Source organism: Pollicipes pollicipes, unplaced genomic scaffold, assembly GCF_011947565.3.
Source record: "Pollicipes pollicipes isolate AB1234 unplaced genomic scaffold, Ppol_2.1 Scaffold_4002;HRSCAF=4701_pilon_pilon_pilon, whole genome shotgun sequence".
NCBI lineage: Eukaryota > Metazoa > Arthropoda > Thecostraca > Pollicipedomorpha > Pollicipedidae > Pollicipes > Pollicipes pollicipes.
In genome coordinates, this window is record NW_023596420.1 from 11,773,930 (window position 1) to 11,788,889 (window position 14,960).

At 56.5% G+C, this 14,960-nt stretch overlaps 1 protein-coding gene across 1 annotated transcript in view; it reads right to left on the reverse strand.

Annotated features, from left to right (window-relative positions):
- The window catches only part of LOC119093263 (DNA replication complex GINS protein PSF1), a 142,921-nt gene that overhangs the window by 12,897 nt on the left and 115,064 nt on the right, over nt 1-14,960 (reverse strand). The window contains exon 6 of the mRNA XM_037216188.1: nt 68-181. Within this exon, the coding sequence (XP_037072083.1) occupies nt 68-181 (114 nt within the window). The remainder of the gene's footprint in view (nt 1-67; nt 182-14,960) is intronic.

Here is a 14,960-nt window from a genome sequence, read left to right on the forward strand (position 1 = left end):
CCCGCGGTGCTGGGACGGCGGATCCCAGAGTACAGTCGCAGGCGTGCCACCCCTCATCACCACTGACCTCGATGTACAGGTGTTTGGGCGGCTGTAGGTCGTCGGTCAGGTTGAGACCGGTCTCGCCGATGGAGCGCATGTAGCCGGCTAGGCTGCGACTGTAGCTGCCGAACCAGGCCAGCTGCAGGCAGAGGTCAGGTCAGGTCTAGTCGCGCTATAACAGCCGGCTGGTGGAGACTGAAACAGCCGTCGGGGTACTCACACGTAACGCATGGGCATCACCAGCACGCATGGTAGTATTAGAACTTACGACAATTAAATGCCTCCTAGCAAGTGGCAAATCGCAGCCATCCAGCTCGAACCCGGGACATAACGGTGAGGCCGCCAGCAACGTGGTGAAAAAAACACGATATCCCGTGCCTGTCCGCTCTCTCACCGCGCTATCACCCTTTCCGAATAGCCTCTGTGAGCAGTCCATTTGAGTGTGAAGCACGATAGCAGTTCGTTCTGGCCTCCGCGCCGGTTGGCCACCGGTGGCGGCTCTCCGATAAGGGCAGCAGCGCGCACGTGACGCCTTCCGGGGTGCGGCCGCGCCCCCCGAGCCGGCCGGCGCCGGATGGACCAGTTCCGGCTCTGCCGCGCATTGCAAGGGCTCCAAGCCATTAAAGGCGCTGCTCCACATGCTGACATCACGCGGCACGTTACTAGAGCATCGAGGGAGGTCCGGAGCTTCCGAGAATTCATTGACGGCCCGCCAGTTACTCGGCATGGCAGTATACTCGCATGGCTGGAGATAAGGGTCAGAAAACAACTTTTTATTAGGAGGTGGCTAAAACGGGTGGTTTCCGATCCTTGGTATATTTCATCCACGATCGTGAAGATTTCAAGTCGATGTAGGTAAAATGTATGACGCATACAACACCTAAAAAACTATGCAGCGTCTTGTTTTGTTCGGAAACCTCCGTTGTAAGGGCAATGCATAATGCCAATCTAACATCACTATTCATTGCTCCTGCCTTTGCGGTGAGAACAGTCCCATAACAGCAATTATCGGTGCGTTTCGGTGTGTATAAGTGCACGCACACGCTCACGCACACGCGTGTGCGTGTGCGTGAGCGTCCGTAGGCGTCCTAGTAAACACACGCCCGCGCATGTGATCATGCGCCTAAATAGTGGATCCTAACTAACCGTTCTATTCCACTTTTAAAGGTACGAACCCTCTAGGCGGGAGGCTCCAGCCCCACCCTCACTTGGGGTCCACTCCCGGTTTTAGGGAGGGGGTCCAGATCTTCTACCCCCATGCGCCAAAAACCTTCTCCATCACTGCCTCCTCCCTCTTCCAGAGCTTAAGCACCTTAACTGCTACTTTCTGTCTGTCGCGGCGGGGCGCCAGCGGGCGGGCGCCGGCGAGCGGCGGGGCCGGCCAGCCCTGCGGTCAGGGCAGCGGGATTACAGGCGGCAGCGGCAATCCGCGAAACAGCGGCGCATGCCGAGCATCACGCGACGCGACTGAGGCGCCACACTTCCCCGAACTCTGTCGGAGCAGGCGCGCTCGCTGTATGTACCGTCGCGCGGAGTGAGCGGTACTCGACTGAGAAGCGCACTTAACAGAGCGGACGCGATGGTGTCACTGGTGACGCCCCGCGCACCGGCAGCTGCCCCACGCAAGTGCGCACGTCTGAGTACTGCAGCTGGAATGACTCAGGAATGAAGCAATCTTCCCGGAATGATGCGCGACGCACCAGCTCGGTACAGCAGGGGGAGGGACGTTACGTTGAGGAAATAAATGTTCTGAAGGCAACAGGCGACATGAAGGGGTGAGCATGCATACGGGCGAACCAGACGAGTCATCGTGCATGCCCAGATGATGCCCAAGGCGGATGACAGGACCCGGCCACGTAAGAACGAGACAAGAAACCGCAATCTTTGTGGAATGCGGACCCGGGAAAACGCTGTCGGAGAGCCGGCTGACTGCTCCATCAGTCAGCACAAGAATGCATGTCAAGGTCAGGTCAAGGTGGGTGTCGGGGAGTGACGGGGTCTGATGTCTGGGGAGGAGGAAGGCAGCCAGGATGACACGGAGGAACGCGAAGGGATGCGGAGGGTCGAAGGCTCGAAGGGTCAGAGCGACGGAGGGTCGGAGAGACGGGGGATCAGAGGGGCGGAAGGTCGGGGAGGATCGGAGAGGGTCGGAGAGCATGGGAGGATGGGAGGGTTGGAGAGGCGCAAGGTCAACTATTCGGATGAACGAGAGTCCGAGGAACGGGAGAAGGCGAGGGGAACATTAATGTCTTACGTCATCAGTGCTGACTCCGCCAGCCGGTCCGCGCTGATGACGTGCTCTGGCGCGACTCGGCCGCACCCGGAGCCGAGTCTTCGCCGTGACGTCGCGAATGGCGCGACGGGGGGGGGGGGGAGGGGGGGATGAACCGGTCCGTGTGGAGCAGCGAGCGCCGCCCGGCATCACTGCACTGGCTGAACCCCGTCCGGCGAGGGTTGCACCCGGACGCGGTTCAGCTCTTTCTCCTCCCCGCGTACCAATGCCGTGACGTCATGGCGAAGACTCTGCACTGGGTGCGGCCGAGTCACGCCAGAGCTGACATCACCGCCGACTGAGTCGCGCTGATGACGTCAGACATGACTCCACCAGGCAGGAACGCGGCGGCGGTGGGAGTCATGCGACGGATAGCATCAGCACGCGGGCGGCTGTACTGTCCACTGTATGAGGGTTTTACCCGCGCATGGGGCGAGTCAACGAAAAGGGTACACCGCGAATGACTCACCGGCGTGACGGGCGGACCGAAGCTGCACAGCCGTCACATGCATCAACCATCATAGGCCATTGATCGCTGCGTGCCACCGCTCTGCACCGCCGTGCTGCAGGCTAGAGCGCCGGAAGTCGGCGGCCTTGCCACGACCGGCTGAAGGGCATGACGGCGAGACTCGCTCGTAGGGCGGCGACCGCGAGCGCGAGAGACGGCGCCAAATCTCACAAAGGTCTCAGAAACCGGGATCGGCCCTGCGCCGTCCGTCCGACGCGGCTCTCGTGGTGCGACGCTGTTAACGACATCGAGGGTTAAAGGGAATGTTCCACATTTTGACCAAATTTCAAAAACATAATCTGGTGAGCCCTCAGGACCTGTCGTGAATATTAAGAGCAATGGAAAGCGGAACTGCATCACCAGCACAGTATTTTTGTGCAAATTAAGCTAATCTACTTCCGAGCTCACATTATGCTGTCAACATTTCAGACCAGCAATGGATTTATTTCTTCTTTTTTGGCATTCTCATATACCATGCCGTGCATGAACGACACGTAGAAGAAGTGGCTGGAGCCTTCGGGCGCTTAGACTGCGCGATCACATAGCGCCTTTAACGTATGCCCTCATCAAAGGTGCTCGAAACTTTCAAAGTGGCTATTATGTGGCGCGAACTATATAGAACAGAACTGTATAGAACAGAAGCCAACACGCGAAAGAAATTTAAGGCGGTGTTCGATGTGTATTCAGTCACCGCCGAGTCAAACGGAGAGCGTGAGAGACGGCGCAGTCGGGCTGAAGAATCGCAGACGTTCCACCCGCAATGCGGGACAAGAGCCGGGCACGGGCCGCACAGGAAGCGTTGTTACACTGGCGACATCGAGGTGGTTCATCGCGATTCAACAGGCATCCAAGGATGGCGTAAGCACGGCCGATCCGCAGTCGACTCACCATGATTTCTTCCCGCTTTGAGTTCCTTTAGGATGACTGCCATTCCTGGATAACCGGCTTAATCATTTTCAGTTTGCTAATGCTCACCGCGTCCCATGTGCTCTGCCATTGGCCTCGTAAATAGGAAGATATGGTTGGGCGTAAGTCCGTAGCGGGTGTTTGCTACGCCCTGTGGAGGGACGAAGCGCACTACGTCGGCGTCGGTAAGCTCATTGCCCGCGATTCCCACGTCGCTTGGAACCCCGCGCAGCAGCGCCATGATCTCCCTGGTCTCGCCCAAGGAGCCAAGACGTAATAGAATGTCTTGTACAAAGGGATTTGTAGGATTATACCGTCTTAATGCCAAAAGACTTCTTAGTGAGGCTGATGAGACCACGTGCAAGGTATCTTCGTCCACCTGCATAAAGCAGTGTCTTACTGATGGCAAAGAACTCTACCGTGTATATACATGCATATAGTCCCGTAGCCCTAACAACGTCCTTTGGATAGCGCCCTGACAACTTCCCTTGGTTCGCTAGCGGCGAGGATGTGGAAACCTTCTCGGCTTAGTGTTGACGCAGATGAAGGTCAACGCCGCAGCAGTGTGTTAGGTGCTCGTCTTCCCCGGGATCAAATCGATCCAGTTCATGTGGCAGTCCCTTTTGCCAACTAAAACGCATCAAATCAAAGAACGCTTGGCAGCGCTAAGTACCACGTCATAAGCGGTGGTGGTGCAAACCTGGAAGGCGCATGTAAACTCCGTGATCATCAGCCAGCATGCCGTTGGGATGTTTTATCAACACCGTAATAAATGGCCAGACCTGCTCACTTTTATTTTATTATTTTCCATAAGCAAAGAAAACAACCTTTGGAATCAAGCGCACAAGCCAAAGTGTACCTGCAGGATACAAAGACACGAAATATTACGCTGGCAAATTTCGGTCACGGTACATGCACACCTTTATACACTGGTACATTATATGGCTGACTGGTCCAGACGGTCATATGCACTGTGCTGAGAGGAAGCTACGGCATGGCGACATTATGTTTTCCGCCGGCATGGAGCAGCGAATGTTGGGAGGGCGAGGGGGTGACAGCCATATGGTATATCTCTTTCCAGCCAAAAGGCCGATGTTGTGGCTCCCAGCCCCTGCCCCGTCTCCCGTTTCCGCGTCCCCATGACTTACTGCGGTGCAGTTCAAGACGCATGAGGAATTTGCATACCAACGATCCTTTGCGAGAACGCCAGGCATTAAATCCGTGATTTCCCATCCATTTCTTTTCATTCCAGTGTCGTGGTGGTTTTATGACCTCGTCCCTCCTATAGACAATTGGTGGCACCGGCACTGGCAACGCGGGCTGATCACTATCGGCGACAACACCTCGGCAGCTAGCCACATCGCTCACAGCATATGTGCACCTGTGTGCCCGTAGCTTAAGTCACTAAATATAACTTGCACAGCGCCCACACAGGCATTCTACCAGGCACAGCAGGAGCCTGTCTTTCCGCACTGCTCCTCAGCACTGCTCTGGACTTTTGTGGGCAGACAAATGGAAGTCCGGGAGTGGCACGCGATATCAGATGCGACTGTTACATTTGTGAAGGCTGACATACCCTCCGCGACAGCCGGCCAAAAATACATCTGGTTGCAACCGGCACTCGTGCGGGGCAATTTCCTCCATAGCCCTGTCAACTGAACACGAGACTGGCGAGGATGACCCGTCTACTGAACAGGGCGAGGATGGCCTGCCACCTGTACACGAGACTGGCGAGGATGGCCCGTCAACTGAACACGAGACTGGCGAGGATGGCCTGGCAACTGAACACGAGACTGGCGAGGATGGCCTGGCAACTGAACACGAGACTAGCGAGGATGGCCTTGCAAAAGTAAAAAGGAGCCGAAAGGGGCACGACGCGTGACATCATGAGGATAAAACCATGTTCTGTCCCCAAGGATGTTCATGCGCGCCGTATTCGCGTCTAAAAGCAGTGAAGTCACGAGAAAAAGTATGACGCACAACAGAAATCCGAGTGGGCTCCAGCTGGGATCGAAGACTGCCTAGCAATCGCAATGCAGGTCATGCATTAAGTCTAAATGTCTGCTTAAAATCAAAAGTCCAGGTATGCGGAGAGGGAAATGCAACAAGAGACAATTTTCTGTGGTCCCGTGGAAGTAATCTACAAATCCAGCGGACGAAAAAGCGCTCGTATGGAAGACTATAGCAACGGCCATCGGTGCCCATTGGGACAACCCGTAGGCTCCATTCAACACGGCCGCATCGAGCGCTCGACGCTGCCGGGCTCAACGAACGAGCAGAACACGCCCAGCTGCCCGACAAACGGCCCTCCGCTAACTACCAGCTGACAGCGGCCCGCTACGTCGCCACGAGCGGAGGGTGTCGGGCTGCGAAGCCTGTCATGGGACAGCCAGCGTCTGGATACCGGCCGGAAGCTGCCCAATCGTCCACGCCGCGGCGCCGCTGGAGGTCACGGCCGACCACGGCACGTGGCGGCGGGCTGGCCACGGCCGCTGCCACCCCGGGCTGAGCTGAGACGGATATCAGCACACGCAGTGAGTTCACTCTCCCCCGGACGGCAATCCTGGGTCCCCGCTAGCTTGTGTGCCATTGGGGCTTTACGACACACTCAGATGCCGAGGCTACATGGCGTCGTCTGTCTCTCATCCTGACAGGGAGAGCGGACACCGCGAGGAATCGAACCTCGTACCTCTGGTCTCCGAGACATGCAGCACCCCCGTTGGGTTTAGTGGGGCATGGGAGATGGGGTGGGAGTGGGGGCGGGGTGGCAGTATCACGACAAGCGGAAACAACATCGGACAAGCCTTTCCTGATGTCCCGTGTACCGCGTCACCGGAACCTGGGGTATTTGGCAATATTACCGGCGAGGGTGAACCCCCCCCCCCCCCCCCAATGTTTCGCCACTCTGCGGGAATATAGATAAACTGCAGCGACAACTTATGTAACGACAATACGTACATGGTAGGCCCGTGCCACCAGATCTGAACGATCACAACGAAATCGCAAGTAAGGGTGGGGTGTTCGTTCACGTCACATCACGCCAGCGACATGCGATCCGTTGGCCTTTTATCGGTGTTTGTCACGCAGCCAAGCCAACGTCGATGCGCCCACACTTCCAACGACTTGACAATAGCTTGACTTGTCACGTTGACAAGTGGGTACTGCAGGAAGACGTCAGCCGTCGGCCGACGTCGATGGGCCCACACTTCCAACGACCTGGCAAGAGCTTGACTTGTCACGTTGACAAGTGGGTACTGCAGGAAGACGTCAGCCGTCGGCCGACGTCGATGGGCCCACACTTCCAACGACCTGGCAAGAGCTTGACTAGTCACGTTGACAAGTGGGTGCTGCAGGAAGACGTCAGCCGTCGGCCGACGTCGATGGGCCCACACTTCCAACGACCTGACAAGAGCTTGACTTGTCACGTTGACAAGTGGGTACTGCAGGAAGACGTCAGCAGTCAGCCGACGTCGATGGGCCCACACTTCCAACGACCTGACAAGGGCTTGACTTGTCACGTTGACGAGTGGGTGCTGCAGGAAGACGTCAGCCGTCGGCCGACGTCGATGGGCCCACACTTCCAACGACCTGACAAGAGCTTGACTTGTCACGTTGACGAGTGGGTGCTGCAGGAAGACGTCAGCCGTCGGCCGACGTCGATGGGCCCACACTTCCAACGACCTGACAAGGGCTTGACTTGTCACGTTGACAAGTGGGTACTGCAGGAAGACGTCAGCAGTCAGCCGACGTCGATGGGCCCACACTTCCAACGACCTGACAAGAGCTTGACTTGTCACGTTGACGAGTGGGTGCTGCCGGAAGACGTCAGCCGTCGGACGACGATCGGCCATGAATCCATCGATGCTGATACCATCGGACGTTGACGCAACCGCTGGTGGTATCACGCTGCAGTTGGCGGGTGCTCCCACCCGTGCCGGTTGATGACAATGGATAAAACTCAAACAATGTACGCAGCAGTGAAACGTGGAGCAGTAAAAACTCGAGCCCTGTGCTGGATGATGCGGTTGCGGCTGATGCCAGATGCGGCTGGGGAAGACCAGACGCTGTTGGGGAAGACCACATGTTGTTGGGGAAGACCATTCATACGTTTGGGAAGGCCGCTGGGTGGAATATGACAGATGACTTACGTCTGGGAGATCCGACGGAAACTTTTTGCCTCCGGGACGCGGTTCTTTACGATGGCGCTCTGCTGCAAATAGCCGGCTCACATGAAAATGTTCAGGAATTTCAAGATGATTATAACTGCTAATGCCCTCAGCTGGACAAACTGCCCTCCAGTTGCACGGCGGGAGATATGGTGCCCCCTGGAACACCGGATGTCCCTCACAAAGCGAGCCCAGTTTAAAGTTAGACGAGAGCGAGCCTCGTTTCAGTTATCCGTTTTGAATTCCGCCCAAACTCCGTAACAACTGCGGCCGACAGCTCCACATGCATTCCGGTCCTAGCGGTCGCCGAGTTAGTGGTTTATTTTTGAGAGTCAAATAATCGATGCATGTCATGAACCTTTTGGGATGTCATGTGCACCTGACATGCGATGGGCACATTATAAACATCGGGGTGCTGGACGGACGCTAGACCATTTTTGGTTGGAAAAGCGACAAAAAAAGACAATAAAAACACAGCGAGCGCTCACTCTAGCAGAACAGAGCGCTATTTCATTCAGCCAAAGGGAAGGAGGGGTGAATCGGAGCACATTGTGCACTCATTTTGGAGTGTAGGTGTCTGGAAGATTCTAGAATGTGGTCAGAGGCTCAGAATACATTTCGGAATGTGGGTGGATGAAAAATTCTAGAATGTGGTCAACGGCTCGGAACATACTTTGAAGCGTAGATGGTTGGAATATCCTAAAATGCGGCCAATCTCCGAATCTGTGGCCACCAGATTTTTTTCCTGAGATATTTAATCCTATTTGCGTGCTGCAAGCTTCGCTTGGTACCCAGCGCGGGTAGGCGATCTGCCTCTGCTGACATCTCGGCCTCCATTGGATCGCCTCGGAAATGACAAAAGACAAAATATTAGGATTTGAAGAACCTTCTTTATTTGAAACAAAATCGTTGCAAAGGCTTTTGGAAAAAATGAAAAGGTAAAAGGAAAATTCAAACTTCAAAAGGGAAACTGGTGAGTACAACATTATTCAAAATGGTTTCTTAAAAGTTATTGTCCAAACGGTTTGAATCGATAAATTTCTGAGATCAACACCCACGCTAAGCAGTGCTTGTTGCGTGAGCCCTGACCCCACTATCCGATCGCGAAATCCGGGTCAGCAGCAGAATCTTGCAGCGAAAGCCTAACGGGTCGCAATGCCCGGCACAGTTTGTCCTGGTTTCTAGTCACCTGATCTTGTGCATTGCCACCAAACGAAGGTCATCCGTGTCAGGAGCAGGTAGCGAGCGCCCGCAGCGACCACCTCGCTGGTAGCGAGCGAGCGCCCGCAACGACTTGAACCCACCTCGACTCGGGTGGGCGGACAGCACAGCAGGCATTCTAACCAACTAAGCTATGGGATCGCACATTTTAACATCGTTGCATCTCATCTTACAATCAGGGAAGGCCACTAATTCAAGCCTCATGGGTTAGAGCGGTTTTGTGACGAGGTAGGAAAAACCCCGGGTCAGTCCGTGCACGCCGGGCAAAAGCAGGGCGAAAAGCGCATTTCCGATGACAAAATCAGGGAATTCACGTCCGTCCCCATAGCTCGGTCGACTAGAGGGCCTGCCTTCCGACCCAGCCATCCACGGCGGGGCGCGATCAGATCACTTCAGGCGCTCGCTGTTTTCCCTGGACAGACATGGCCTCCGACCGATGGCAGCGGTCGCACTTAAGGTCAGATGACGTCACAGGGCAGGACATTCCAACTGCATTCCAACGAGGAGAAGGCGTATCGAACATACGATCGGAAGGTTAGACTAAAACTGCGCAATCCAAAAAGTTCCAAGTTAAATGCACATGTTAGGCTCTAACGTCGAAAACGGCCACTGGACACGCATAACGGTGCCATCACGATACGAAAATTTCTGATATACCAGAGACAGGCTACCACTAGTATACCAGAAGAGACAGGCTACCACTAGTATACCAGAAGAGACAGGCTACCACTAGTATACCAGAAGAGACAGGCTACCACTAGCATACCAGAAGAGACAGGCTACCACTAGCTATACCAGAAGAGACAGGCTACCACTAGTATACCAGAAGAGACAGGCTACCACTAGTATACCAGAAGAGACAGGCTACCACTAGCATACCAGAAGAGACAGGCTACCACTAGTATACCAGAAGAGACAGGCTACCACTAGCATACCAGAAGAGACAGGCTACCACTAGCATACAAGAAGAGACAGGCTACCACTAGTATACCAGAAGAGACAGGCTACCACTAGTATACCAGAAGAGACAGGCTACCACTAGGTATACCCGAAGAGACAGGCTACCACTAGCATACCAGAAGAGACAGGCTACCACTAGTTATACCAGAAGAGAACAGGCTACCACTAGTATACCAGAAGAGCCAGGCTACCACTAGCTGTACCAGAAAGAGACAGGCTACCACTAGTATACCAGAAGAGACAGGCTACCACTAGTAGACCCAGAAGAGACAGGGCTACCACTAGTATACCAGAAGAGACCAGGCTACCACTAGTATACCAGAAGAAGACAGGCTACCACTAGTATACCAAGAAGCCCAATCTCCTGAGGGCATTTGGCGGTTTGAAAAACGATCACAAATCACGACGCGACAAATCGCGTCTTCCGCATCGCGACGCGTCGTTGGTAACAATACTTCCCTATTGAATGTTGACGCACGTGCAGAGAACGGAAGTTGGTCTTCCTGAGACCTATAGCGTAAATTGCTCAGGAGGGATGTATAAACGTATGATCGTTAAGTCGCCTTACGAGAGTCCAATGTGTGGCCTGTGCCGTAAAGCGCTTCAGATAACTGCAGGATTTAGGATAGTGAAAACGGTTCGGGATAAAAACGCAAGCCATGTCGCAAAATTATGTAGAATTGGTCGGGGTGGTCTTCTCAAAGAAAAGTCACTTCTCCTCATTTCGCTTTCCCACAAACCAACAATCTACATCCGTGTGTACCTCAAAATCCCGTCGCTGAAAGATTGGCCTTAAAAAAACGGTATGTTGTCCGCCAGATTCTTAACATTATTCGTAAAGAAGGGGCAGTCCTACCACAAAATCAAACATCACCTTTGGCAGGTTCTTTGTTAGACAGAATGGATTATAAGACATTTGTAACGAGCTTAAGCCTCCGCAGAAAATTCCATAACCGCATGGCCTTGTGAGGGTTGAGGGTTGTGAGTAAATGATGCAACTCCGGCTGGCTTTTTCGGAATATCCGCAGCCTCGAGTCCCAGCTGCCGCGGCACGCCGTGCAGCCGGGCAGCCATTAACGCCTCCGAAACCAGCAGTTAAACACAAGTGCCCAGTCGCAGCTCTTTCAATATACTGAAGCTCTGGGACTTTGAAATCTTTCGATATGCCTGCTCATTCACTGAACATGTTAAACATCCCTCCAGTTTGCCAAACGTTCTAAAATATCGACACCACAGCGCGGAAACGCCTCGAACTTCCTGGAGCAACACGTGAAAGCGGACCCCGCGGCCGCCGCGGCCAGACAGGCCACCGGAGCCGCGCGCACGGCGTATCCGGACCCGATAACCCCGCGCAGACCCGGTCCGGGCCGGCCCCGGCCGCGGAAGCGGCTGTCGTGCCGGCCCGGGCCGACGACCGCCCGGTCTTCACGGCCGGGCGCCGCGGCGCAGAACGGTAAGGGGCCGCCGAGCCGCCGGTCGGTGGGGGGGGGGGGGGGGGGGGGCGTCTGCTGGGAGCGCCGGCGGGGGGGGGGGGGGGCAGAGCCAGCAGTGTGGTGAGGCTGCGCGCGCAGCTCTGCAAGCGCAGGCGTAGTCCGAGCGTACTAACAAGCGCATGCGATCATTTCCACCGTAGACGTCACCCCTGCTGCCGCACATTACAATCGCGTGATTTGCCGCTGGAATTGGCCTTTGCGTCAGACCCGCAAGCGCCTTACACGTGTGAGAACGATGGCGGAGGGGTGTTTGTTTCTGCGGGATATTATATATGCTGGCGCTGGCGTTCGGATGAGGCTGACTGATACTAGCCGACGCAAACCCCCGGAAACGCTTGTCCCATAACGAGGAGCAGATGAACGTGTGCCGGTCGAAGCGCGAGCCTGTTCCCGACTCCGGCTGGGTCCACCACCCGCATGCCGGGCCGCTTCAGACCCAAGCGCGCCTCCAGCGGAGCTGTCCTCCGGTGGGAGCCGGTGGCAGGAGGTCCCGTCTGGCCGTCTGACCGGCTGCCCCCCCCCCCCCCCCCCACATCCAGGCTGTCTGGCTCGCTGGCCGGACCTCCGTCCCCTCCCGAGGCAGCAGCAGACGCTGGTCTCGGCCCTGGCCGGAGCGGGTGTGGCCCGCGCAAGGTAACCAGGCGATAAGACGGTCCGCAAGGCTAGGTCCAGCCACCGGCCGGACTGGACCCTGTTTTGACCGGGCGGCAGCCACCGGCCGGCTGGACCTTGTTCTGACCGGGCAGGCAGCCACCGCCGCCTGACCCTGTTCTGACCCGGTGCGGCAGCCACCGGCGGACTAGACCCTGTTTGGACCGGGCGGCAGCCACCGGCCGCCTGACCCTGTTCTGGACCGGGCGGCAGCCCCTGGCGAGACTGGCCCTGTTTGACCGGGCGGCAGCCACCGGCCAGCCTGACCCTGTTCTGACCGGGCGGAGCAGCCCCCGGCGGACTGACCCTGGTTCTGACCGGGCGGCAGCCACCGGGCCGCCTTGACCCTGTTCGGACCGGGCGGCAGCCCCCGGCGGGACTGACCCTATTTTGACCGGGCGGCAGCCACCGGGCCGCCTGACCCCTGTTCTGACCGGATCGGCAGCCGCCGGCGGACTGACCCTGTTCTGACCGGGCGGCAGCCACTGGCGAACTGACCCTGTTCTGACCGGGCGGCAGCCACCGGCCGCCTGACCCTGTTCTGACTGGGCGGCAGCCGCTGGCGGACTGATCCTGTTCTGACCGGGCGATCTCTGAGCAGCCCTGCGCGTGGTCGGGTGAAGCTAACCCTGGTGACGAGGACTTGACGCCGTGGTTCGGCCCAGAGCGGCCGGGTCACGGACAGGTCGACAAGCGGCGTGATTCGTTTGGTGCGATTTGGAAACAGACATTCTAATGAACTGCATCACTGCATTGAAGGCTGCACCAGACATAAACCTGGACGACGCTTGCATCTAACGTGAAGAGATACATATCAAAGAGATGTTTTAATTAACTGCATCACTACATTGAAGGCCGCACCAGAAATAAACTTGGACGACAGGCGCATCTAACGTGACGAGATACATTACTACCCACGAGACCTGGCTTTGGGAAGCTATCGACACCAAACCGACTCGGTTTAATCCAACATCCTTGCCTCACACACAATCCTGACAACTTACAGCTCCTGGTTTTTCGGCATGGTGAGAGAAAATAACTTCTGGCTTCTTGGCAGCCAAAGTGTGTCAATGCGGAATATATCAAGTCACTAGAAACTTCCTGGCCGGTGTATTTGCAAGTGTGAACATTTGCGGCGAATCCTACGGCATCCTTTGCAGAAACCTCACCGTATATGACACGTGTGCAACTGCGCGTAATCATCTCCCGCCCACCACAGGGTCGCTGTCAGAAACACTGCCGGCTTCAGCGGGACTCCACTGACTGCCGGCTTCAGCAGACACCCACTCGTCAGCAGGACTCAACTGACTGCCGGCTTCAGCAGGACTCCGCTGACTGCCGGCTTCAGCAGGACTCCGCTGACTGCCGGCTTCAGCAGGACTCCACTGACTGCCGGCTTCAGCAGGACTCCACTGACTGCCGGCTTCAGCAGAACTCCACTCGTCAGCGGGACTCCGCTGACGGACTCGACCGATGCGCTGGAGACTTCGCACCGCCGCGCTCCCCAGCGTGCGCGAGATGACCTTCCGTCGGCGCGTCGCGTGCCCATGTCCGGTTCGCTCGGTCGTGGTCGCACTCCGCTGCCCGACTCACGCCACGTCAAGGATGGGGGGTCAACAGCCAGCCGACGGCAGGGCAAGGGCGTGAGCCAGGACACCTGAGCCGTATCCTGATCTGACTGGAAAGTCCGCCCAACCGCCGCCCGGGCGCCAGGTAGCGCCGGCACCGCCGGAGTTTCCGTTGACGTAACCTGTCAGCCTGCACCCTGGAGACATGCTCTAGCTCCGTGATCCCGGACCGCCCGCCGACGGGCCGCGCCTTCGCGCCTCGGGCGCCCCGGCTTGCTCGCTCCAGATGATGGGGATGGGCAGCGTTCCAGGACGCTGCAACTGCTTGATTATACAGCGTCCATAACAAGTGTGTCGTAGATATGCGGAGTTAGCCAAATGGTGATCAAAAAGTGCAGCATGGAAAAGACATCATAACTGAGGTCATTAAACGGAGTGAGACTTCCCTCTGCCAGTGCAGACGGATAAGTATCTAGAAAGCTGATGAGTGTGAGACGCTGGAAGACACGCTCAACGTACCGTGACTTTTCCCCAAAAGCCTGGTGCCGGGAACGACGACGTTCTACGCCGCAGCCTTTACAAACGATCGGCGCTTTGTTTACCGCCAGAAGCTCTACGCAGCGCACAAACAAGGGCCACTATTCTCCAAATGCAAAACGATTGTGTGTAACACAAGCGCGACCATACGTTCACCACGCAGGCACGCCTCACCTCGCCTCACTCGACGCCACCACAACGCCCACAGATTTAAGGGGAGGCGTTGTGACCCTCAGCTTGTTTGTGTCGACAACACCTTTTCGTCTTTGTCATTCCTGATGCAAAGTTCGAAGATAACTGAGAAGTATCCCTGCAGGGAGACGCAGCAAGCGTGGCGTCGCTGCAGGGAGACGTAGCAAACGTGGTGTCGCTGCAGGGAGACGCAGCAAGCGTGGTGTCGCTGCAGAGAGACACATCAAGCGTGGTGTCGCTGCAGAGAGACGCAGCAAGCATGGTGTTGCTGCAGGGAGACGCAGCAAGAGTGGCATGGCTGCAGGGAAACGCAGCAAGAGTGGCATGGCTGCAGGGAGATGCAGCAAGCGCGGCGTCGCTGCAGGGAGACGCAGCAAGAGTGGCATGACTGCAGGGAGACGCAGCAAGCGTGGCGTGGCGTTGCCGCTGCATGCTTAGTTGCAT